At 46.5% G+C, this 26,454-nt stretch overlaps 1 protein-coding gene across 1 annotated transcript in view; it reads left to right on the top strand.

Annotated features, from left to right (window-relative positions):
- Positions 1-26,454, top strand: part of MAP2K1 (mitogen-activated protein kinase kinase 1) — an 80,432-nt gene that overhangs the window by 38,794 nt on the left and 15,184 nt on the right. The window contains exons 3-5 of the mRNA XM_045899828.3: positions 1,285-1,431; positions 11,659-11,736; positions 12,289-12,340. Coding sequence (XP_045755784.1) covers positions 1,285-1,431; positions 11,659-11,736; positions 12,289-12,340 — 277 coding nt within the window. The remainder of the gene's footprint in view (positions 1-1,284; positions 1,432-11,658; positions 11,737-12,288; positions 12,341-26,454) is intronic.

The raw sequence follows: 26,454 nt of genomic DNA, 5'->3' as shown, positions 1-26,454 counted from the left end.
TGTGCGGTTTGAATTTTGAGCTCCTGTTACCTGTCAGATTATAGGATAAACACCCTGATGGTGTGTTAGTGTGTTTATCCCCACCCCCAGACTGGAAAAGAAAGGCAAGTGACCTTCCTTAGCTTTCTGCGTGCTCTGGAAAGAATGCAAGGGTGCCTGTTTGCCATTATCCTGGGCAGGAGAAGCCGCTTTCATTTAGGCAGCCCCGGCGATGCACCAAACACTGGTTTTGAGTGGTTTGCCTGCGCTCCGGCCCTGCGGGCGCTTCGCCTGCATCCCCCTGCAGTGTGGACATCTCTGCTCCCCGCCGTGGCCGGCGGTGTTGGAGCTGGACTTCCTGTTCACCCGGGGTCCTCCTCTTTCCGGACACGGCCCCTGCTGTGGCAAGGCTGGGCTCTTCCGTGCTTCCCGGCACACCGTCTTTAAGCCCGTCCGTATCCGTTTGCTGGACCGCCCCTTCCCTCTTCTCAAACAGTGCCCACGGCGGTAAGCACTGCTCCCATGTCCTCTGGTCATTGTCTGTGACCCTTGCTAGCAGCTTAGTCTTACTCAGTAGCTGTTTCTTTGTTCTTTTTTAAGATTTATTTATTTGAGAGAGAGAGAGAGCATGAAAGGGGGGAGGGTCAGAGGGAGAAGCAGACTCTCTGCCGAGCAGGGAGCCAGATGTGGGACTCGATCCCGGGACTCCAGGATCATGACCTGAGCCGAAGGCAGTCGCTCAACCAACTGAGCCACCCAGGCGCCCTTAGGAGCTGTTTCATATGGCAGATGTGTCTGTCACCTGTCTTCCTGGGTGAAACCAGCGACAGTGTGAGGGGCACATAAGGTGGCACCTGAGGCCCCGGCTGAATCTCCACCACCTTAGGCTCCAGAGGTCAAGGGGCAGTCTCCTGGGCAGCTCAGGTCCACATAACCAGTTCCTCATACCCTTCCACCCCCACAGCCCTCGGGTGGCAGCCAGGTCTTCAAGGCTGCTTTTCCCTCCTCTCTCAGCTTCACAAATCCTTTGGGAGGAAACCCTCCATTCAGCTTTGTTCTTGGGAGGGGTGAGCCCCCGTTCCTCACTCTGGGCTCTAGGAGCAGCCGCCCTCCCCTGGTTACAGCTCCCCCAGTACCAACACCTGCCTTGATAGGTTGGCACCGAGTGTTTTGGTCAGGCAGAAACTTGCCTGTGTTCTCTCTTCCTACCGTTAAGAGCTTAAGCATTGAAGAGCGCTTCCATCCGTCCCTCCATGCATCCATATATTTTTAAAGCCTCTCTTCCCCCCACCTTTCTTTCCCCAGCTAATTCACCTGGAGATCAAACCTGCAATCCGGAACCAGATCATACGGGAGCTGCAGGTTCTACATGAGTGCAACTCCCCCTACATTGTGGGCTTCTATGGTGCATTCTACAGCGATGGCGAGATCAGTATCTGCATGGAGCACATGGTATGTGGCAGCCTGTCAGCCTCTGGGGCAATGGCCTCGGAGTTGGAGGGCTCTGGGCTCGTCTTTGCTTTGGGAGGCACCCAGCTGCCTCCCTGTTCCTCCCTGGATCCACATCCCTGTCTTGGGCATATGGGAAGCCTGACTGTACAACCTGGAGTAACCGAAAGACCACAGGCCTCTTTCCTAGGTCCCCTCCTCTCTTCAAAGAGAGGTGGCAGCAACCGGGTATCCCTGGTAGGTAGGCCTAGAGCACATCTCCCAATTTTCTTGTCCCCAAGGTTTAGATATGAGTGAAATCTGGTTTGTATAGTTTAAATCCATTTATGATGTGCAGTGTTGTGTGCTAGGTACCCGGTTCTGGGGTTATGAGATGAGACACCCCTGTCTTCAGAGTCTGTGATCTGCTTGAAGGACAGTCTGGATGGGTTCTTTGGGCGTACAGAGAAGTAATGCCACCTGATGCACATCAGAGAGGGCAAGTAAGGGGGCACTTATGGGCTAATTGTGTGGATGTGAGCTGCCACTCTTTGTACCATTAGCTGCCTGGAGTCCCTTCCTCCTCTTGCCAGTGCCTAACTGTAACAGTAACGGCGTCCACAACAATAATAATGCTAGCAATACTAATATGGATTAATGTGTTGGGTGTATATCATATCACGTACTGTCCAACGCAGATTAATATTTTATTGCATTTTCTCAACACCTCATTGGATGGGTAGATCATCTGCATTTTACAAATGAGGAGACTGAGGCTCAGAGAAATGAATGACTTGCCCAAGGTCATGCAGCTAGTTAGCAGAATCAGTAGAATTTAAACCGAGGCTGTTGGACCCCAGTGCCTGTACTTTGTTGAATCTACTGGATAGTGATTGGGGCTCTGTTTCCATCCTTGATGCCAGAATTTCAGAGAGAGAGGCTGGCTTCGTGATCGCTATTTTTTCCTGTCCCCATGAGGCAACAGGGGACTTTGGAATCCGATATGTTTATTCATATCTCCCTTCCCCCACAAAAATCCAAGTAGACACTGTCTTGTTTGCCACTGTGTCTCCAAAGCCCAGAATAGCCCTGGCACACAGCAGGTGCTCAATAATGATTTGTTTATGGACTGTCACCTTCTCGTCAGGACCTGGGGCAAGTTTCTTTCTGATTCTGTTTCCTCGTTTTGTAAAACGGCCATTACTCTGCCTACCTCCTTGTAGATGAGTGAAAATAACGGAGTCTTGGCGCACTGACTCCAGCCTGTCTTCCGCGAACAGTAGCGCTGGCTTCATTCTCGATGGAGCCAACGGCTCGGAGACAAGAGCTGACGTGACTGAGTCTGCGCGCTTCTGACTGCCGTGCTTTCAGTCCTCGGGCCGGCAGAGTGTCCCTCAGCAGCTCCACTTCCTTCCTGACCCTGGATCTGCCCTGACCTCTGGAAATGAGCCCCGGTGCCTGGTCGTAATGAACTCCAGGAGCACCCTCCCCGGGAGGTTTGTCCCTTGCCGGTGCCCCATTATTTTGAACTTCTCTTCATGGGAACGATCAGGAAGTGCCGTGCACACTCTCGTAGGCATCTGCCGACTGGTGTGGTGCCATATGGAACGTAGAACCTGGAATGTCTTCTGCGCGCCTGAAAGTTACTGAGAAAGCTCTTGTTCTTCTTGCTTGAACAGGAGTGAAGCAGCCTCTGGGTGGCCTGTGAACATTTCTGGTTTGGTCCTCCCTCAGCCTTGGGGTGCTGATATTTTCTCCTTGGGTCTTAGCCTCCCTTTGGTGGGGTGCAGCGCAGGGGGAGTGGGCTATTCCTTACGCTTTGGGTTTCTTGGGCTCCTGGTGCTGTTGATGGTTGGTTTTCTAGCTCTAGCTCAGAGTTTTGGCATGAAGATGTGTAACTGGCCGTAGAGGTCCTTGAAAACTAGAAGGGGAAGAGGCTGGAGGTAATGGTGAGAAACCGGTGATGGGAAAGGCCAGAGGAGCCTTTTTCCTCCCAGGTGTTGCCACAATAATGGAAGGCGGGTGGCGGCATGGCTAGACATAATAGTAACTAGCTTTCCCATTTTGCACCACTTGGTGAGTCCTTTCCATGTTATGTAAGTTATTAATCACATCAGCCCTCTCCTGTGGGACACAGTGTGGACCACCCTCCCCAAGGTGGAACAAGGCCTCGAGAGGCTTAGTAATTAGTCTGAGTTCTATAGCCAGTAAATGTCAGAGAGCTTAATTCTAACTAGTGTCTCTAACCAGGTCTGCTTTCTTTAAATTTCATGCTCTCGGGATTTTCTCATCGTGCCGAGAAATGTTTGGACCAGCTCTTCTCTGGGGGCTCTTCTGTTTTTGGCACTTGCAGCCAGTCAGGGTTTACACTAGTTAGCATGGGTCCGGCTTCACAAACACTTACTTGTATGGAGTGCCTGTAATGTGAAGGGTGCCACAGGAGCTGCTGGGGGGATGGAGACCCTGTGAGCGGCCTCTCTGCTCCCCAGAGCTGGTCACAGGATGGATGGTTGTGCTCTAGGGCCTTCTTAGGTGAGGGCTTCTGAGCACTGGCTCTGTGTCATCTCATGCCTGCTGTCTTCTGACCCATCAGGTAATTTCCTGAATTACCTCCACGTTCTGTGTCAGTCGGTGTTCCCCCTTTGTTAGAGGAACCAGGATGCTGTGTGTAGGGTGAGCATGGTTGAACTCCAGGCTGCTTGCTTCAGAGGTGAGGATTAGGCCCCAAACATTGATAGCCAGTGGCCTTTTTGTTCATTCAGAACTTGCTGGAGCCTGTTCTATTAGCCTTATGTCACCTCTTGCCATTTGGAGTTCAGTCTTTTTATTTGCCTTAAATGCACCTGTAGTGAGGCTTCCTCATTCTGGAATCCTTTATTCACTTTGGATTCATAGATACTGATCACAACCTTTGTGCCTCTTGCTCTGTCCTTCCCACCCAACCTTTCCCTCCAGGAGGACAGGAGGACTCAGGACATGACAAGGGTTGGTTTCCCATTCTCTCAGCCCATTTCCAGTATCTGCAGGTCAGTTTTCCTCTCATGGATTTGGCTCTGCGGGCAGGGCAGGGTCCTCCCACATAAGCAGAAGATATCTCTGGAGTTACCCTGGGGAGCCTGAGCCTCGAAAATTGGCTTTCAGAAGCTGGGAGGGTCAAAATCTTTTGAGGGCCAAGCACAGTGTCTGGCACCTGTTGGGTGAAATGTGTTGAGGGACTGAACGAAGGAGGCCCAGATGGGGAGGGCATGGTCAGGCCTGCGGCGCAGTGGGAGAGAGTGAGGCCTAGGGTTTTCTGTTCCCAGGCGTCCACAGGCCCCGAGAGCGCTGGAACAGTCTGTTGGTACTAGTGGAGAGGCTCAGAGCTCCCAGGGACAGGACCATGTAGTGAAGCTGTTGTGGCCTCAAGTCCAAGCAGCCACGCTCCAGAGTAGCTTTCTGCTCTAGCCCTGGACCCTCTTAGCCCTTTTTTGTCCCTGAGCAGGCCTTCCCGCAGGAGAGCTCCTGTCCTGGCCTCCTGTGACAGGAAAGCTCTCTGACTGCTAGCAGGCACTTCTCTTTGGGGATTTCTGTTTTGTCTCAGCTTCCACATTTCAAAGGTGTGGTCGTGTAGAGCTCTGTTCATCAGCCACATCTCAACTTCAGAGGTTCTTGGCTTCTGTCTATGTCACTGTCTCTGTGTGTTCTTTGTCACTAACGTTTTCCCCCAATACTTTATTAAGACAATTTCAAACACAGCAAGGTGTAATATACCCTGTAAACCCACCACCCAGTTACTGCTTTGCCATATTTGCTTGACCACATATTGCCCATCTATCCCTTCCTTGCTCACATCATTTCTTAGATGCATTTTAAAACGGATTTGTGTCACTGGCATCCATTGGGCCCCATCTTCTAAAGCACTCAGCCAAGGGCTGACCTTTGCTAGAAAGAAGCTGCGCTTGCACTGCCCAGTCTGGATTTTTTGAGACCTGAGGGGTAAACAGATACCCCCTGATCAGGATAGGAATGCTCCTGCCTTGGGGGCAGTAGATTCCTGCTCAGGTGGTAGCTGAGCAACCAGGGAACTGAGGATTCAGGATGGATGGTTCTCATGCAGGAGTAAAAGCTTTTGAGCTCTCTCTCTCTCTTTTTTTTTTTCCATAAAGCATTTGTCTCTTCTATAGAAAACCTTCACAAAAGCACCATTGATTTACTTAATAATTGGCTTCTAAAAATAAGCACAATTTCAGCAGCTTTAGTCAAGGAAGGCAAGTCCTTGGCAACAGTGAAGTGAAATTAAAAGGTTGTAAGGTGAGTTGTAGGCAGCTCTGGGTAATTCTGACTGTGGTTCATGCTTCGTAAATCTTGCTAATAATCCCATTGTTCACACTGTAACTCTGCTTATAGCTGGGAAGGAGGTGAGAGGAAAGAGAGCCAAGGTTTCTTTTTTTTTTTTTTTTTAATTTTATTTATTTATTTGACAGAGAGAGACATGGTGAGAGGGAACATAAGCAGGGGGAGTGGGAAAGGGAGAAGCAGACTTCCCGCTAAGCAGGGAGCCCGATTCGGGGCTCGATCCCAGGACCCTGGGACCATGACCTGAGCCGAAGGCAGACGCTTAGCGACTGAGCCACCCAGGCACCTCTCTTCCTTTTTATTTTTATTTTTTTTTTAAAGATTTTATTTATCTGACAGAGAAACAGCAAGAGCAGGAACACAAGCAGGGGGAGTGGGAGAGGGCGAAGCAGGCTTCCTGCTGAGCAGGGAGCCCGATGAGGGACTCTATCCCAGGACCCTGGGATCATGACCTGAGCCGAAGGTAGACGCTTAACGACTGAGCCACCCAGGCGCCCCTCTCTTCCTTTTTAATAGGAATATTTACCCCCAACCTCCAGGGAAAGTGGGAGCCAGGCTGCCCTCTGTCCTAGGCTGTGGAACCTGAGAACCAAAGTTAGCATTTCTGCCTCATTTGAGTCAGATTTTGACAGTTGCTTTGTTACCTAGTTTTAACTGCATAGTCCTCCCTGATAATTAGGCAAAGCTGATCAAACAAAGGATCTGAAACCATATCCAACTGGAAGCAAAAGAGAAATGGCTTGGAAACTTTCTGCACTGGAGTCCCTCTTTCCATTGGTAAAGGAAATTGAGAGGTGCTATCATGTTTCTAGAAGCCTGCTGACTTGGGTGTGGTTACCTGGGCTCTCATGTCCTGATTTGGCCACCAGGGGCTTGCGGCATTGTGAAGGCGGCCAGGCTCACAGGTGACTCAAAACTCAGCCTGGATCACAGCTTGGGTAGGGCTCTTCCAAGGACTCTTGGAAAATAAATGGGTTTACAGGGGAGTTTTGTTTGGTTCTAGATTAATGATTCCACTCTCATGTCTGTGTGGGAATTCTGGCACATAGGCAATTTTAGGTTGAATTTCAGGATCTTCCATTGTGCTCTTTGGTTGACTGACCCACCCCCCATTATTTCTGATTAGAAGACAAACATGTTCAGGGGTACTAGTGTGCATTTGAGAATTCACACTTGTACTGCTTTCTTTTCCCTCAGCATCTGTGATCCAGAGTTGACTGTGACAGAGAGTGATTGGTCCAGATGTTCCTTTCCATAAGCATAGGATTTTTAAGTGGATAATCTATTTTTAACATTGTTTTAGGAGACATTTCCTGAGGGGTCTGTATCCCTGAATGAGTCTTACTTACTTTCTCACCTCCTCTAGAAAGAAAGCAGTGTTGTATCTATCTTAGACTCTGTTGCACAAACTGGACATTTAGTAAATACTGCTAATTGATTTGCAGATTTAATTCTCCACTTTCATAAAGGAGTTCAATAATTTAAAAAGGTAAAACATTTATTCATTGTGGAAAATTTATAAACAATAGGAAAGCACAAAGAAGAAACTATCTTGCAACAAAAATCCCTCATCGTCTTACTACCTAGACTGGAAATAACCATTGGTAACATTTTGCATGTTCTGGTTTTGTGTGTGTACACACTTTTTTATGTCTATAAAAGTGTGAATATGGGACGCCTGGGTGGCTCAGTTAGTCTGCCTTCAGCTCAGGTCATGATCCCAGGGTCCTGGGATCGAGTTCCTCGTCGGGCTCCCTGCTCAGCACGGAGCCTGCTTTTCCCTGAGCCGCTCCTGCTGCTTTGTGCCTGGACTCTCTCCCTCTTTCTGACAAATAAGTAAAATCTTAAAAAAAAATCATTTATAAAAAAAAAAGTGGGGGGCGCCTGGGTGGCTCAGTTGGTTGAGCGACTGCCTTCGGCTTGGGTCATGATCCCGGAGTCCTGGGATCGAGTCCCGCATCGGGCTCCCGGCTCGGCGGGGAGCCTGCTTCTCCCTCTGACCCTATCCCCTCTCATGCTGTTTCTCTCTCTCTCAAATAAATAAATAAATAAATAAAATCTTAAAAAAAAAAAAAGGTGGGAATATGTTCTGTCCTTCTGTTTATCATGTTGTGCCTTGTTCTGTGACCTTAACGCTCGCCGACTGTGTCATTGAGGCTGGTGGTTTTGGAGGCAGGAAGTGTACAGAGATGTCTCTCTGCTTGGCCACATCTTGCCACCTCAGGTGCGGTTTCCATGTCCCTCCTGCTGCCAGCTCTTCACTTAGCCACTTCCTCCTCCGAGCACGTGGAGTGATGTCTGTTCTCCTCATTCAACTGTTTGTTCCTTGCCTTGCCTCATTGTGTTTTTTTCTTATTTATAGGTTTTTTTCCATCCCTAGTTTCTCACCTATCCCTATGCCTTTCACAGAGGTGATTAATAAATGATAAATGACATTGGTAACTGCTCAGTGTAGATGAGATACTTTAAAAATCAGTCTAACTCTCTCTCTCTCTCAAATAAGTAAATCTTTAAACAAAAAAAATGGGGCACTTGGGTGGCGCAGTCATTTGAACATCCAACTCTTGATTTCAGCTCAGGTCATGATCTCAGGGTCGTGAGATCAAGCCCCGCATTGGGATCTGCACTCAGCAGGGCATCTGTTTGGGTTTCTCTCTCCCTCTACCCCTCGCCCTGTTTGCATGTGCTCGTGTGTGCATGCGTGCTCGCTCTCTCAAAATAAATAAATAAATCTTGAAAAATCAGTCTAAGTTTGCAGGAATTGTCTCTACTTCTGAGGGTGTTTTAAAATTATGGCTGGTAATTGGCAGCCCTTGAAGCCAGAAGGATATGAACCTGGTCCTGCCTCACTACATCACGGTTCCCTGAGTGAAGCTTTTCTTCAAAATCTTAGGTTACAATGTAGAATCCGTGAATGGGAAGGCCCTGGCGTGTGAGCCTGACAGAGGCTGGCTTTATACCCCATGTGTGTCATGTCTCATATTCTACCTTTCCACCACCTCAGTCCAGGGTCAGGCCGTGTCACCTCCTGCTCATCAGCTCCTTCATGCTGTCCCTGCTCTTTCTCTCAGCTGCTGTGGTTTTCATCTGAAAGCAGGCAGCCTTCCATCTCCATCACAAAGGCATGTCTTGTTTTTTCGGTGGGGCTCCATGACCCGGTCACAGATAGCCGTTCCTGGCCTGACCCATCCCTGCATTTCTTCATGCACCCACAGGGGAGTGAACCACATGTCCTCCGAGGAGGACTAAGCAGTCTGAGGTTTCTCTGCTTTTGATCTAATTGAAATACTTGTTCTTCCTCCGCCATTCCAGGTATAGAAATCACATTCATTTTTTGAGTAAGACTTCAACTCAAATTTCATCATCTTCTTCTTCTTTTTTTTTTTTTTTTTAAGATTTTATTTATTTGAGTGGGGGGAAGGGGCAGAGGGAGAGAATCTCAAGCAGACTCCCCACTGAGCGTGGAGCCCGATGCAGGGCTCCATCTTACGACCTGTGAGATCATGACCTAAGCCGAAATCAATAGTTGGACCTGTAACCGACTGAGCCACCCAAGCGCCTCTCAAATGCCTTTTTCTTCCCTTTTGTTTTTGTTTTTTAGTATTTAATTTATTTATTTGAGAGAGAGAGTGAGTGAGAGAGAGCACAAGCCAGGGTGAAGGGCAGCGGGAGAAGCAGACTCCCCACTGAGCAGGGAGCCCAACACGGGACTCAATCCTGGGACTCCGGGACCATGACCCGAGCTGAAGGCAGATGCCCAACCAACTGAGCCACCCAGGCACCCCTTCTTGTCTCTTTTTTTAAAAATTTATAATTTCAATTTAATTAACATTTAGCGTATTACTAGTTTCAGAGGTAGAATTTAGAGATTTATTAGTTGCATATAACACCCGGTGCTCACTGCATCAAGTGCCCTCCTTAATGCCCATCACCCAGTTACCTCATCCTCCCACTCACCTCCCCTCCAGCAACCCTCAGTTTGTTTCCTATAGTTAAGAATCCCTTATGGTTTGTCTCCCTCTCTGTTTCTGTCTTAATTTATTTTTCCTTCCCTTCCCCTATGTTCATCATTTTTTTTTTTTTTTAAGATTTTTAAATTTATTTATTTGACAGAGAGCTAGAGAGAACAAGTAGGCAGGCAGGCAGAGGGAGAAGCAGGCTCTCCGCCGAGCAAGGGAGCCCGATGCGGGGCTTGATCCCGGGGACCCTGGGATCATGACCTGAGCGGAAGGCAGCTGCTTAACCAACTGAGCCACCCAGGTGCCCCTGTTCATCATTTTTGTTTCTTAAATTCCACACATGAGTGAAATCATACGGTATTTGTCCTTCTCCGACTGATTTATTTCGTTTAGCATAATATCCTCTAGTTTCATCCATGTCATTGCAAATGGCATGAGTTCATTATTTTTGATGGCTGCGTAATATTCCACACACACACACACGTGTCTTCTTTATCCATTCATCTGTTGATGGACATCTGGGCTCTTTCCATGTTTTGGCTGTTGTGGACATTGCTGCTATAAACATAGGGGTGCATGTTCCCCCTTGAATCACCTTGTTTGTATCCTTTGGATAAACACCTAGTAGTGCAATTGCTAGGTCATAGGGTAGCTCTATTTTTTACTTTTTGAGGAACCTCCATACTGTTTTCCAGAGTGGCTACACCAGTTTATATTCCCACCAACAGTGTAGGGGGGTTCCCCTTTCTCTGCCATGCTTGCCAACATCTGTTGTTTCCTGACTTGTTAATTTTAGCCAACAAATGCCATTTTAAAAGTGAAGTCAGAATTACTTCTCTCTTCTGCATGTGTAACACTTTTCTTAGAATTTATTCTGTTTTGTTATATTAGGAATTGTATATTTATCCTCCTAGTTTGTACATTTATTTTTTAAAAGATTTTATTTATTTATTTGAGAGAGAGTGAGTGAGAGAGCATGAGTGGGGGGAGGGAGGGTGGGGAAAAGGGGCAGAGGAGCAGAAGGAGACGAAGCAGACTCCCCACTGAGCAGGGAGCCCGATGTGGGGCTCAATCCCAGGACCTGGGATCATGACCTGAGCTGAAGGCAGACGCTTAACCAACTGAACCACCCAGGCGCCCCTGCACATTTATTGAGGATGGGAACTAGGTCTTTTTTTGTATCTCTTTCCTCCATAGAACCTAACACACTTCATGACACTTGGTAGGATTTGTGGAATGAATTATTGCTTTCTGTGACATTTTTTCTTTTGATTTTATTAACTATGATTTTTAGGATAATACCAAATACAAGTTGTGACTTATATGCTGGTGATAAAATGGCTGACATTTAGCGAGCATTTACTATGGGCTAGACGTTGTCCTGAGTGCTTTATATGTATTAGCGTGTTTAATACTTATAGTAGCCCTATGATTATTATAGTAGCCTTAAAATATCACCCCCATTTTACAAGTTGTGAGTAACATGGTCAAAGTTCCCTTGATAGTGAGCGGCAGAGTTGGTGGGATGTGAATTTAGACAGTTTGCCTCTAGAGCCTCTGGTCTTAACCATATACTGTTCTGTCAGTTCAGCACAAACCTTTTTTTTAAAGATTGTATTTTTAAGTAATCTTTGCACCCAATGTGGGGCTCGAACTCACAACTCCAAGATCAAGAGTCATGTCTTCTACCGACCGAGTCAGCCAAGTGCCCCAACAAAGCTTTTTTTGATCCCTGAATTGGTAGTTCATTTAACAGTTATTCATATGATTTGAGTTTTTGGTTATTTCATCCCTCCCACAATGTTTTGCATTTCTGTCTTTCAGGTCTGGAACAAATCAAGCGGTACCCTTCCAGGAGGATTTGCCACACATGAGATACGCTTCCCTGCTGAAGTTTAACACTTGAAAGAATAGTTAGAAACACTGTCACTAAATGGGCTGGTTTTCTTTTTCTTAGGATGGTGGTTCCTTGGATCAAGTCCTGAAGAAAGCTGGAAGAATTCCTGAACAAATTTTAGGAAAAGTTAGCATTGCTGTGAGTATATTGTGCAATTTTTCTTCTAAGCCCCCTCATTGAGAAGTTAATGAGTTGGCAGGAAATGGACAAGGGAGGAAGATAATTAAGTCAATCAAGGGAAGGTTTATAAGAAAAGTAGGGTCTTCGCGCTAGAATTTTCCGTGTCTAGATTCTAGATACAATATTCTCTCTTTCTCGTCAGAACTAGAAAAGTGACTTTTTTTATATTAAAATCTGTGTCTGCAGAAATAGGACAGGGTGTCCAAAAGAATTCCCATTTGTGGCGTGAGAAAGCCTCTTTTTATATTGCAGCTTTAGAAAAAGAATTCAAGCACAGGGGTTTTTAAAGTTGTCTAAACTTGCAGTAATCAATGTTGCTTAAAGTAACTCTATACTATGTAAAAAAAAGATGGTTTCTTGGTAAGACAGGTTAAAAATCAAATAAAAGATAAGGGAAGAAGGCAAATTTGTGATGTTAGCTGAAATATTTTCTAGATCATTTTAGAATACAGAGGCTGACTAACCACCATCATTTCAGTTTCCCATCTTGTGACATTGTCTTTCCTCTAGGTAATAAAAGGTCTGACATACCTGAGGGAGAAGCACAAGATAATGCACAGAGGTAAGAAGTTACTTGCTAGTTATGTTTTGAATTTTAGCTGAAATTGAAAAGTTGTTGCATTCTCTTTTGTGTTTGTTTCAGTATAAAAGCCATTGAATAGTGTTTTTAATCCTTATAACAAGTCTTTGACTAGTTAGTTATTTAGTTTTGAAGTAAGCTTTACGTCCAGCATGGGCCTTGAACTCAAGACCCTGAGATCAAGAGTTGCATGTTCTGCTGACATGCAGTCTCTCGACATTCCAGTAGGTGTGGAGGGATATCTCATTGTGATCTGAATTTACATCTCCCTAATGACTAATAATGTTCAATGTCTTTTCATGTGCTTATATGCCACCCATATATCTTCATTAGTAAGGCATCTGTTCAAAGGTTTACCCATTTTCCCAATTGGGTTATCTTTTTATTATTGATTTTTAAGAGGTCTTTATATATTCTAGACAGTGCTACTTGACAGATAAATGTTTTGCCAATATTTTCTCTTAGTCTGTGGCTTGCCTTTTCATTTTTGTATCTTTTGAAAAGCAAATGTTTTTTATTTAGATGAAGTTCAATTTCTTGATTTTTTTTCCTTTAGACTTTGTTGTGCCTTTTGTGTCCCATTTAAAAACTCTTTGCTGAAGCAGAGGTCACTAAGATAGTCTATGTTTTCATTCAGAAGTTTTACAGCTTTAATTCATACAGTTAGACCTATGATCCCCTGAGAGTTCATTTTTCTTTGTGGTATGAGATAAGAGTAAGGGTTCATTTTTGGGCAGATGGATGTACAACTGTTACATTTGTTGACAAGTTATTCTTCCTCTATCGAACTACCTTGGAATCTTTGTCAGAAATCAACTGACTATATAGGTAAATACCTATTTCTGAATTCTTTTCTGTTCGATCTATTATGTTAAACTTCACACCAACACAACACTACCGATTATCACAGTGATAGCTTTATAGTAAATCTGGAAATCAGGTAGTCTAAGTGCCCCAACTTTGTTTTTCTTCAAAGCTGTTTTTGGCTGTTCTAGGTCCTTTGGCATTTCCATGTATATTTTAGATATAATTTGTCAATTCTACAAAAAAAGGTTATTGGGATTTTCAGTGGGATGGCCTTCGATCTACAGATCAATTAAAGCAAAACCGACACCTTAACAACCCTGATGGTGGTGGTTGCATAACATGAATGTATTTACTGCCAGAACTGTATGCTTAAAAACAGTTAAAATGGTAAATTTTATGTTATGCATATTTTTTATAGTGTTTGAAAAAAAATACCAATTTTAGCAATGTATCACCTAATCTACAGTGGCTCCTAAGCTGGCCAGTTGATTCCATCGGCCCACCTGACTCCTCCTCAGCCTTCCTCCTCATACCTGTCACCATTAACATACCGTGGCTGAGTGGACGTGGTCCACAGCCCTGTGTTCTCCATTTTTCTGTCCTCTGGCTTCTTCAGCTTTTTTTTTTTTTTTTCTTAATAAACTTTATTGAGGCATAATTTATATACCATAAAATACAGCCACTTTAGTGGAAGGTTTGATGTTTGATGTTTGATAAATCCATGCATGCTTCTAGTACCATAATTAAGATAGAACATTTCCACCACCCCAGAAGTACCCTTGCGCTTCTGATGTTCCATTTCTCCTTAGACCCTCAGGCAACGACTGGTGTACTTTCTATCACTATAGATTTGTTGTTACTTTCTCTATTTTATATAGATGGAAATAGTTTGTACTGTTTTTTAAGATTCTATTTATTTGAGAGAGGGAGGGAGAGAGCACAAGGGGTGGGGGGCTGCAGAGGGACAAGCAGACTCCTTGCTGTGAGCACGGAGCCCGATGGAGGGCTCCATCCCAGGACCCTAGGATCATGACTCGAGTCGAAGACAGATGCTTAACTGACTGAGCCACCCAGGCGCCCCCTGTGTGCTTCTATTTATATAATTCTAGAAATTACAAACTGATCTGTAGTGATGAAGTGCAAACCAGTGGTTGCCTGGGGAGTGAGGGAAGGGGGGAAGGGAAGAATTAGAGGGGCATAAGAAAACTTTTGGGGGTAATATATAATCTTGATTGTGGTGATGATCACATATATATATTCGTCAAATGATACACTTTAAGTATATGGGGTTTATTGTGTGAAAATTATATACCAATAGGGGTGCCTGGGTGGCTCAGTCAGTTAAGCGTCCGATTCTTGGTTTCAGCTCCGGTCATGATCTCAGGGTCATGGGTGGGATTGAGCCCTGTTTCAGGCTCCGAGCTCAGTAGGGAGTCTGCTTGAGATTCTTTCTCTCTCACCCTCTGCCCCTCCTGGGCTTGTTCTCTCTCTCTCTCTCTCTCTCAAGTAAGTAAATAAATCTTAAAGAGAAAATTATATACTAATAAAGCTGTAAAAAAAACCAAAAAGCAAAAAAAAAAAAAAGTGAAGTTGCTGAAAATAGTGATAAAGCAAGTTTCTTAAAAGCAGCCAGGGAGGGGCACCTGGGTGGCTCAGTTGTTAAGCGTCTGCCTTCGGCTCAGGTCATGATCCCAGGGTCCTGGGATCAAGCCCCGCATTGGGCTCCCTGCTCGGCGGGAGGCCTGCTTCTCCCTCTCCTCCTGCTTGTGTTCCCTCTCTCACTGTGTCTCTCTCCGTCAAATTAATAAATAAAATCTTAAAAAAAAAAAAAAAAAAACAGCCAGGGAAAGGGACAACCACTTTGAAAGAGAGTTTGGTAGTTTCTCTTAAAATTAAAACATACAACCAATCCATCAACCCCATATCTCAGTATTGACATAGGAGAAATGAATACATTTGTCCACATAAAGACTTATGCACAAATATTCATAGCATCTTTTATTCACAATAGACTCAAACTAGAACAAACAAAATATTAATCACCAGATGAGTGAATAAACAAATTTTGATATATTTAAACAACAGAATGCAACTCAACAATAAAAATGAACAAACTGTGTTGATACAGTTTGGATGAATCTCAAAAACATTATGCTGAGTAAAAGAAGCCCTAGACAAAAGAATATATACTGTAGGATTCCACGTATATGACTGTCTAGGACAGATGTAATTAATCCACAGTAACATAGTAATAAAGTAGATTAGTGGTTGCCTGAGGGTGTTGGGGCTGGAGTGGGGATCGCTTTCAAAGGATATGAGGGAACTTCCTGGAGTAATCAAAATATTAAATCTTGATTTTGGTGGTGGGTTCACAGGGGTATACTGTATTCAAAACGCATCAAACTATACACTTAAAATGCAAAACTGTAGAAAGCTTCCTACTTTCTGACTGCACTAGCTACCATTTTGTCCTTTTTCCAGTGATAATTAAGAAAAGTATCAATAAGGAGGTACAGTATGACTTGTGTGGGAAACAGTTTTCCAGCAGTATATGGACCTTGATCTGTTTTTTTTTTTTTTCCTCTCCAGACCTCTGAGTTCCAGGATAGAATATTCTAGTGTACTTATTTCTAGGAAATAGGAGTAGCTGAAAGGAGAGGAGAAATTAACATTTCTTGAGCATAGAGCTGTGTTTGAGGGCTGCAAATGACATAAATCTCACTTAGCGGGACCCATGAGGGACCATCAGTGTTGTAGAAGGATCTGGTGGAGGAAAGTCATTGTATCTATAAAATAGAGTCCTCTTGCCTACTCCTAGGTTGCTGTGAAGATTTAGGAAATTCTATATGGAAAGCAGCTAGCAAAATGTCTTGCATAAAGAGGGGCCTAACAAATGTGAATTGCCGTCCTTCTGCCTTTATGTAGTTTGTGAAGAAATGAAGACCCAGAGAGACTGAATTCCTTTTATGAGCTGGGTCTTTGTGTACTGCTTGCTTTTGCTCTTATTACTGCCTTTCCTGGGAATGCTTACTTCCCACCCCCACCCCCTCCCTCATACTCATACCTTTTCTAGGCTAAGTCTGCTCATCTTTTTAAGTATAGCCCTGAGGCTTGGGAATCTGCCAGTTAAGTTCAAATCTTAAGTCTCTTACAAACAGGGTGGATAAACTCTGAGTTATTTATTCACCTGTAAAGTGAGGAGAGTTCATGCCAAAGGGCAGTAATTGCAAATTACACACATATTTTGTATATTTGTGAGGATTAAAAGGGCGACCTCACATAAATCATTAATAATAATGTTACTGTTTTGCTTAGTTATATTGTTACTATAGTAATAATGTGACTGTTTAGTTCAGGCATCTGTTCCAAGGAGCGTTCCCATGAGCCAACCCCTTCCCAAAGCGGATGAAGTGCTTTGCATCTGTATTCCTTTGGCACAGTGTCCATCCCTTTCTTATGGTAATAAATAATGACTGTTTATTGAGGGCCTGTTAGGCACCATGTGCTGTATTACGTGCTTTAGCTACTTTTCTCATTTATTGGTCACACCGACCTTGTGCTAGGTCTCTTTTGCCTACTTATTACCGATGTGGAAACTGCGGCTCAGAGTTTGTTTTTCTCTCACTTGTCCGTGGTATCTTCAAGTCAGGAGCCATGTCTCCTTCATCTCTGCATCCCCAGCCCCTAACATGACAGCAGACAATGGCTCGCCCTTGAAGGGTTGTTAAATGGGTGGATGTGTGATTAACTTGTGCCAGAACACACAGGAATCAACAGTGAACCCGGGCCAAGAAGCCGTGTCTCCTGCTCCTAACACAGTCATTAATCTAGGCCTGTGTTTTTCTCTTCCCCCTGCCTTCCATGGACGGTGCGCTGTGTGTCTGATGGAGAGCTCTGACTTATTTCTGTTCCGGAGAGAGGAAAGTTTCAGCTCATTCTTGGAATAACCAACTTGCTTTTCCCTTTTGCCTGGTGCTGCCCCACTTTCTCAGGAATTTCTTTTCTGGCTCCACCAATTACTGTTCTTTGGCATGAAGAGCTGCTCTGTGAGCCAGACGGGTCTCTGGACAGATATCTTCGGTGGAGAGTTCATTCCTTGCCCAGCCAAGAAGGGGAAGTCACTGGGACTTCTGCTGCAATGAGCCGTGTGCACAGGCAGCTTGGCCTGACTGCTCCGCGGTCCAGACTCCGGCTGTCATTCGTCATTTCCAGAAGCCCCGAAGGAATTCACTGGGAGGCCTGGGCTGTGGAATGGTCTTCTTGCACAATGTGATTCCTGAGCAAGATGAACAATGAGTGGATGATTCCTGGAAACCTGAGTTAGGGTGACAGTGGGACAGTCAGTCTCCCTGCCTCTGTCTTTAGGCTTCCTTGCTGCCAGTAAGTTTTTCCTCTGGTCTAAATATATTCTTTCCTCATGGAATTTAAACTCTGTTTCTTCTCGTTATGTCCTTGAGGAGAAATGGGGGAAGAATGAAGAGGCTTTTTCTCTGCCTCACATTTTTCTTTATTCCTACTTGTTGATACTGATTTACTGGTGATAACTTAGTGATTATTTCAGCGAGCTTTCACTGTGGAATACACCAGCCCAACACTTAGTAGTTTGTTTTTATTTTTTATTTTTTAAAGGTTTCATTTTTTTGTCAGAGAGAGATAGCACAAGCAGGGGAGCTGCAGGCAGAGGGAGAGGGAGAAGCAGACTCCCCGCTGAGCGGGGAGCCCGATGCGGGACTTGATCCCAGGACCCCGGGATTGTGACCTGAGCTGAAGGCAGACATTTAACCAACTGAGCCACCCAGACATCCCACCACTTAGTAGTTTAAAAACAGTAGTGTTTAGGGGCGCCTGGGGGCTCAGTCGGTTGCATATGTGATTCTTGGTTTTGGTTCAGGTCATGATTTCACGGGTTGTGAGATTGAGCCCCATGTCGGGCCCCATGCTCAGCGAGGAGTCTGCTCAAGATTCTCTGTCTCTCTGCCCCTCCCCCTGCTTGCTCTCTCTCAAATATCTTTAAAAAAAAAAAACAAAAGAGATAAACAGCAGTGTATTACTTTCTATAATTTTGTGGGTTGGTTGGGCCTCTTTCCTCATGTTTTCACTCATCCTCTGACATGGTAACGCCCTGGTTTCTTTCCACAATGGTCTTGGGGTTGAAACTGCTACTGAAGTAGTAGGAGGGGTAACTCTAATCAAGCACCATTGAAACCTTTGCTTCCAACAGGTTCGTTAATGTCCTGTTGGCTAAAAAAAAAAAAAGTCATGTGATCAAGTCAGGACTTAAAACGTAGAGGGATAGATTCTATGTCGTTGGGGGCAGCTACAAAATATTAAGGCCACAGTTTTTTCACTCTACCCTGGTGACAAAAGTTCAGTGTTTGAATTCTGACTGTGCTATTTAATGTGAAACCTTGGGCAAGTTATTTAACTTCTCCAAGCCTCAGGGAAATGGAGAAAATAGTCTACCTACAGGGCTGTGAGGATTGAGACAATGCCTACAAAGCACTTAAAATAGTGCTTGACCAACATAGTCGACATATATGTTACTGCGCTTAGCAGATGAATTAGTAGGTTTTTATGATTGCCAGATGCTGGTTTAAGCATCTCAAAACTCTTTTTTTTTTTTTTTAAGGATTTTTATTTATTTGTCAGCACAAGCAGGAGGAGTGGCAGGCAGAGGGAGAATTAGGCTTCCCGTGGAGCAGAGAGCCCGATGCGGGACTCAATCCCAGGACCCTGGGATCATGACCTGAGCTGAAGGCAGACGCTTAACCGACTGAGCCACCCAGGCATCCCAGCATCTCAAAACTCTTAAACGTTTTGAGATCCTGGGAAAGTTCAGAGAATTTTTTGAAGAGCTGGACCCACACACTTGAGTGGGGCAGGAACCAGGGCTACTCTGGTTGGGAGGCTGGGTTGCGTCACCAGAAAAGCAACTGCCCTCAGTCCCCAGCTAGCTTCCACGGTTGCTGCTGCTGGTCCCATTCGGCCTTCTTAGCCTCATGGTGGGTGTGGGAATAATGTCAGTAATGTAAAATGAGGCACACTTGTACTTACCAATTGCTTTTTCATTGAGAGGAAGAGCCATACTGGTAGTTGAAGGGGGGGTGGGGGATGACTATTTTTCCAGCTAGGTAGTGGTCTCTTGAAAGTTTTTCATTTATCTTTAGTTGACCCGGTGAGTTGAAGGACCCTTGGTCCTAGTGAGATGCCCTGCCTGGGGCATGCATGTGGCTAGCTTTCCTACATTTCTGATGTGTCCATGCCGGGTGTGAACCAGGTTCTCACCCTCATTCCTGACGTGATGTGTCTTTGCTGCCACAGAGTGGGACTCTGTGGGCAGGACTAGTACAGCTGATACTCCCAGTGTCTGAAGTGATGGCTAGCTGTTCTGGACTCTTCATTTGCAGGGCACCAGTTCGCTCTGATCCTGTAGCTGGGGGGCAGGGGTACAAGAGCACCGGGCTCTGGGGGTTCCAAACAGACCAGGTTTGGCCACTGGCTGCTGACAAGATCCAAAGGCAGAGAGAGGACTGGTGGTGAAAAAAGAAAGGAATTTATTCCAGTGAGGCCGACACTAGGAAGATGGTGGACTGGTGTCTCCAAAGTGCTGAAAACACTTTCAGGTGGGTTTTTTTTTTTTTTTAAGATTTTATTTATTTATTTATTTGAGAGAGAGAGAGAGAGAGTGAGAGTGAGAGAGAGAGAGAAGAGAGCTAGTGCACACAAGCCAAGGGGAGTGGCAAAGGGAGAAGCAGAGCAGGGAGCCCTATGTGGGGCTCGATCCAAGGACCCTGAGATCATGACCTGAGCCAAAGGCAGACGCTTAACTGACTGAGCCACCCAGGCGCCCCACTTTCAGGTTTATTAAAGGAAAATGTGGGACAAAGGTTGGTGGGTACGTGCAGGTGGGCAGTAAAGGTCAGATCATTGTCTTGGGGCCACACAGGGTCTTGCTGGCGTCAGGGCAGTCCCTATTGCTTGAGGGGATAGTTCCCATCACAGGATGCTTTGCCCTCCAGGTCTTTTGCCTGAGTTAGAAGATGAGCTGGAAAGAAGAACTTACTCAATTAGAAAGAACAGAGTGAGGTCAAGGAAGTAGTTGAGGTCCTCTGTCAGTCTGTCCTGGTGTTGTGAAGACATCGTTTTCTCTTTCCCTTGGGTGTTCAAAGGGCGAAGCAGCCTGTGTGGCTCAGCCTGGTGTGTGTGGTTTGTGGGCTGTTGATCAGGGACTGGGTGTTAGATATGTGAGCCCCCGGGACTTAAGTTGTGTCTGGAATCTCTGGGTAACGTTCTGGTGTCTAGTCATGGGTAGGTATGTGCTCATGTTCCTCCATGTTTATTTGCCCTTCTCCTCACCGTTGCTTTCCCCCATCCAAGGAAAGCAATATTTGTATAATATTCATAGAATACTTACCAAGTGCAAGGTACTGAGTGCATCACTACAGAAGGCATGAAGATGGCTCAGAAATGAATTGCGTCCTCCAGGAGCTTGGAGTGTAACGGGAAAAGTGACTCTAAATACATGGTGGAACACAGCCAGTGTCATTTTTTATGCATGAATCGCTACCCTGCCAACTTTCAAATAGAATTTGATGTGATATAATTAGTCAGGATTCTTTGGTTGTGTAAGAAATCCAGTGCAAGATGACTTAATCAAAAGAGGGCATGTAATGGCGTGGGTCACCTGTTGGAAGGCAGGGATGAATATGGGGTTGACATGACAGTCTCAGGACCCTGCTACCTCTCGGCCTTAGTCTTCCTGCTGTGGGCCTCCTTTGCAGTCCGAGTCTTTTCACTGGGAGCAGCATGGACCCCACTAGCCCCGGGCCTTAGTGCTCTGTGCCAGAGAAAGCTCTGCCCACTCTCCCGCAGGCTTGAGTCACTGACTGGCTGCGGTCGGAGTGCCCGCCCACTTCTGAGCCAATCACTGTGTTCCAGGGCCTAGCGTGGTCTGGTTGGCCGTCTGGGATTATAAGCCCGCCCCCTGGCGGGATGGAGGGGCTTCTTGGTTGACTCCCTAGCAGAAACACTTGTTGGAAGGAGCATACCCCAAAAGAGAAGTGGGGTTTTATTACTAGAGGGTGGGGAGGAGGAACAGATGCTGAAAGCTAGCAAATTAGGAAGAAAAATTATTTTTCACTACAAATACGATTAAGCACTGGGTCAGAAAGACAAAAAACTGTTAACACATCAAAACGACAATTAAACATTTAAGCAGAGGTGGGCAGACTGGTGGCCCACAGGCCACATATGGTCTACTGCCTATTTTTGTAGGGCCTGCAAGCCAAGAATTGTTTTTTCAGAATTTTGTGACATGTGATAATTGTGTGAAATTCAAATTTCAGTGTCCATAATGAAGTTTTGTTGGAACATAGCGTGCTTATTTAAGTGTTTGCCGTGACGGTTTTTGTGCTATATATAATGGCAAAGGTGAGTGGTTGCTTGTGAAAGAGACCATACGGCCCTCAGAGCCTAAAAATATTTGCTCTGTGGTCTTTTACAGAAAAAGCTTCCTAACTATTGAGTTTTAAGGGGAAGACGAATTCCCTGACTAGGAAACTTTAGAATTTAAGCACAAGATTCAGCTCTAAGGTTTTCAGCCTTGAGTTCTTGGTGAAAACATGATGGACGGCATGGGTAGGAGAGAGGGTTTTCCCCTGATCCTGAAGCTCTGAAGGGAATTAACCACAAGGTGGTCTTTCCACTCCCTGTGGAAGGAGCTCCTAGGTCTGGTGCATCTAAAGCTGACTCACTTGGTTAGGCTATGAGTGCCAGGGTGGGAGGTGGGGGTCCTAAGGGTGCAGCTCTGCTTCATGCCACTTAGAGCAGTGATTTGCGTTGCCAGCCTGTCGTTCTTCTTAGCCCACTCCACTAACGAGGTCTTATTTTGATCAAGACTCTGAAGAAGCATTATGTAAGTTAAATTGATAGACAGCTCATTCAACTTAGCCCATAAATTGTTTCTGCCTTGGAGTTGCTGGCGGGTGAAGATCAGTAAATGCCAAGAATAGTTTTAAAAGTTGCCTCAACTCGTTTTTCTTTTCCTTTTGTTAGATGGGGCAGTGTGGCCTGCCTGGTCGTTACGTGCGGTGTTGAATGAGTAGCCCGGGCTCGCCGCGCCCTGGCACAGCCAGTCTCGATTTCTGACGGGATGCATGGCCCATGGCTCTCTTCAGAGCCAGAGTAGCTTGTACCGGGGGCCGTCCTGCAAGGAGGGCAGTCTGGGAAAGTTCCTTATTGCCTGGGGAGCTGTTCGGTCCGAGTGAGAGTTAAGGCTTCTGCCGAGACTCTGGGAGTGTTTTTGGATCCCAGTCCCCCGGGGACAGCTCGTCGTGGGTGTGCTAGCCACAGCCTCCAGAGGAACCGTGTCCTCAGCCAGGGTTAAGGTTTAGGCCCCTGACATCTTCCTCTTGCCGTCGGCACCGATAGGCAAGATCGGAAGTGGCCCAAGTGTGCTTTGGGTTTGTTGTTGTTTTACAAGCTCTTCGTGGCAGACTCACCTGTGGTGAGTTTCTGAATGGCTTCTTCTGTGACCCTTGCAAGACACTGTCTTACCTGTTGGGCCTTTTCTGGTGTCCTGCCAGGCTTCCCTGAGCGGAAAGTCATGGTGGCCCCTGAGGCCGCACACGGGGTTCTGTCCTGACTGCAGCCCCTCCATCTGTAGGCTGCCCCGGGGGCGTCTGGGAGGCGGCCGGGCTGCACTGCTGCTTCCTTTGCCCGCCAGTCTTATCCACCTGACAGCCTCAGGGGGGGCAGTGAATTTACAGGAAAAACCGATTCCTTTGAACTCTGTCTGGACTGCTCCACCTTACAGATGGAGAGAAACAGAGAGTGGCTAATGAGTAGCTAGCATGCAGTAAGCTGGTCTCTTGGTGAGAAATGTGAGTCACGTTCTCTCTAGAGTTACCTCAGCTGCTAGACTCACAGCGATGGATCGTGGTTCCAGATGAGTGTCTCTTAGCTCTTCAAGCGAGGCAGATGGGCCGTCGGAGGAGGGAGAGTGCTTCCTCAGTCCCCTTAGGGAAGCACTGTGGAGGGGGTGTAGTTGGCGCTGAGCTCTGCAGCACAGGGAGACGTTATACAGGTGGCAATGTCAGGGAGAGGAGTCTCGGGTAGAGCGGAGCACAGGAATGGTGGCGCAGAGGCAGAAAACACAGGAGATGGCAAGTCGTTCGGGTTGTCTAGGTTGCTGACGGTGAGTGGTGGGAGTCCAGGAAGGAATGCTTGAAGCACTTGAGGGGAGGCTTTCAAGGTCCTGCTCAGGAGCTGGACCCTATCATAGACAGCGGGGGACAAAGGAGGACTCCTACGCGGGGAAGTAAGGTGAGCTCTTTTTTGAAGAAGAGCGCCCTGGCTGCTGTGGTTAAGATGAGCTGGGCAGGGCGCCTGGGTGGCTCAGTCGGTTAGGCGACTGCCTTCGGCTTAGGTCATGATCCTGGAGTCCCGGGATCGAGTCCCGCGTCGGGCTCCCTGCTCGGCGGGGAGCCTGCTTCTCCCTCTGACCCTCCCCCCTCTCATGCTCTCTCTAGCTCATTCTCTCTCAAATAAATGAATAAAATCTTTAAAAAAAAAAAAAAAAAAAGATGAGCTGGGCAGGGCGGGGGGTGAGGTCAGTTAGGAGGCCATTGCCATGGTCCAGTAAGAGAGCGAGGGTCTGAGTCAGGAGAGTAGCTCGGGGCGGCGGGTGGGGGCGGGGGAGCAGGTATGGGAGAGGTGGTCAGGGTTTATTCTGGGAAGCCCCTGGAGAGCAAAGGGCAGGTGCCGGTGCATTCAGATGGGGAGGGGAAGGGACCCTTCGTGACCCTTCCGTGACCCTTCCCCAGCCAGCTGTGGTGCCAGGGAGCACGAGGCCCAAGCTTGTGCCTCAAGGCTGGACCTGGTCCCTTCAGGAAAGGCCTGAGAGGTAATCCTGGGAGAGCTGTGTCACGTTCCTTATCACGGCACAAAGCCCCGTTTCTAAGGGAAACCTGGGGCTCTCCTCAGTTACAGGTAACTTCTTGAGGAGGACCATGGACCCAGGAGAGCATGTTTGATTCAGAAGTCTGGTGACCAAGCAAGGAGCAGATGGAGCAGAGACAATGCCCGTCACCCAAGATGGAGCCCAGCTTATGATGCCCAGCACTGCAGAGTGACCACATAGTCTAGTGGTGCATCTCAGCATGAGGCTGGGAACCAGCATTAGGCTTGATAGCACCAAATTAATGAGAAAAAGTTGCGGTGGGGTTTTCTGTTTCCATCTGGAGATAAATGTCTCCTGCCTATGAAGTGCGTGCGGTGCTGTCTTTGGATGGTGGTGGCAGGCACTAAGTCCCTCTTTCTCCCTCATCCTGGCTGCCCACAGAACCTTATAGAAAGTTCCCTCCAGCTCAGCCATTGGCTCCCTGAGTGGTCCTGTCAGAGTCACCATCTCTGAGCCTCACCTTCCCCCTTCATGTAGGGCTAATCTCTTCCTTCTCCATCTCCTGGCACTGTCCTCAGGATCAGAGGAAACCCTAGGAGCACGTGTGTGTAACATTTTGCCTCGAGGTTGTGGCCTTTAAAAGTCCACTGAACATATAATGCTGGGCTCCTAAGAAGCTTCTAGTCCTAAGTTGGAGTTAGTGAGTGGTGGAGCCAGGATTCAAACCAGCTCTGCCTAACTCCAAAGTTGGTGGTGCCATTTCCACGCCATACTCTATGCCTACTTAATAGTGTAATTTCTGACACCAGTTGCTAAGAACCAGTGGATAGTAGGATTCTTGCTGGTTAGTGAACACTAATTAGCTCCAACAGTAAAAGAACCAAACCCCAGGGAGGATCGAATGCAGCTGTCCTGAGGGATAATGGTTTCCAGGGCCTCAAATGTCATTAGCTGTTATATTTCAATTGAGATGTATGTGTAAAAGATGCCGTTCGCGCTCTCATTGGCTTCTCTTCCGATGGCGACTTTATTCTGTCCTTTTGGCTGACGACTGTGGGAAGCATTGTCTCTGGCTTTTGTCTGATTATCAGGGAGGGAAGAGCCCCTCGCCCTCTGTTATAAAATCCTGAGGAAGGACCATTGGCCTGCTATGGGTCATGTGCCCGGACCTGCTGGGATCACCTTGGTGGGGGATGGGGGACAGTGAGTAGCCTGCCCTGTGTCAGGGCCCGGGGTCAGCGTTTTCTGTGATGGCCGCCTGGAGCCATCGGCTGGCGAGAGGGAGGAGCACTTCTCCCAAAGAAGAGTGTGTGGTGTGGGGAGGGCTCTGCTCAGGAGGCTCCACAAACACATCCCGTCCATCTGGCTCACATTTGTCCTTAAATCAGCAAACACACTCTGCTAAGTGCTTTTTTTTAGGGGCCTGTCCCAAGTTAAGCTAGAAATGACTGATGAGTGGCCTCTTTACCTCCTTCCAGACTTCTCTGGTGCATGATGTGGACTTGTGACAGGCACAAATGGTCATGCCTTACTTTGATGGAGTTTGGGCCACCCTAAATACAGTGATGTTACTAGAAATTCTCTCTCACTTGGCATTTAAAAATGAACAGATCTCCGGCTCTCTACCTTTCCTTTTTCCAATGTCTTTTCTCCCCCTCTCCTGCTGCTGAGCAAAATTAGCCTTCAGCAGGTCAGAACAGGTTTTTAAGCTTATTTCCCTTTCTTGAATTGTGGATGAGAAGTATCCAAATTAGGCAGCATTGTTTTCTTGCCTGCAGGTGGGTGATTGGCTTTGTGATAGACCACAGATTTGCTGTCCTCTGAATTAGCCTGCAGCCTGAAAAGGGAAATGTGTGCTTAAAGGCAGTTTCATCTATCTATTTATCTGTCTGTCTGTCTGTCTATCTATCTATCTATCTATCTATCTATCTATCTATCTATCTATCTTCCTTCCTTCCTTCCTTCTTCTTCTTTTTAAAGATTTTATGTATTTATTTGAGAGAGAGAGAGTACGTGCGCACAAGCAAGGGGAGCAGGAGAGGCCGAGGGAGAAGCACGCTCCCTGCTGCTGGAGCCTGAACAAGGAGCACGAGCCAAGAGCTTGATGTGAGGTTCAATTCTGGGACTCCAGGATCATGACTTGAGCGGAAGGCAGACGCTTAACCGACTGAGCCACCCAGGCACCCGGAGGCGGTTTCTTTTAATGGAAAAGTTACTTTGTGATCTTTGGCAAGGGACATCTATTTCCTTAATTCCTGATTTCTGTGTCTGTAAAATGGGGCTGCTCTGTCAAATATTATTAGGGGGTCATTGAAAATGAGAGACCAAGAGCCAGGACCCATCACCTTTTCCCATGACTGCCCCTTTTTCTTTTCCTTTTGCTGTCTCC

Source organism: Mirounga angustirostris, unplaced genomic scaffold (genome assembly GCF_029215605.1).
Source record: "Mirounga angustirostris isolate CCGP_5_RB_7025 unplaced genomic scaffold, mMirAng1.0.hap1 SCAF_9, whole genome shotgun sequence".
In the NCBI taxonomy this organism is placed as follows: Eukaryota; Metazoa; Chordata; class Mammalia; order Carnivora; family Phocidae; genus Mirounga; species Mirounga angustirostris.
This window is presented reverse-complemented; position numbering and strand designations above follow the sequence as displayed.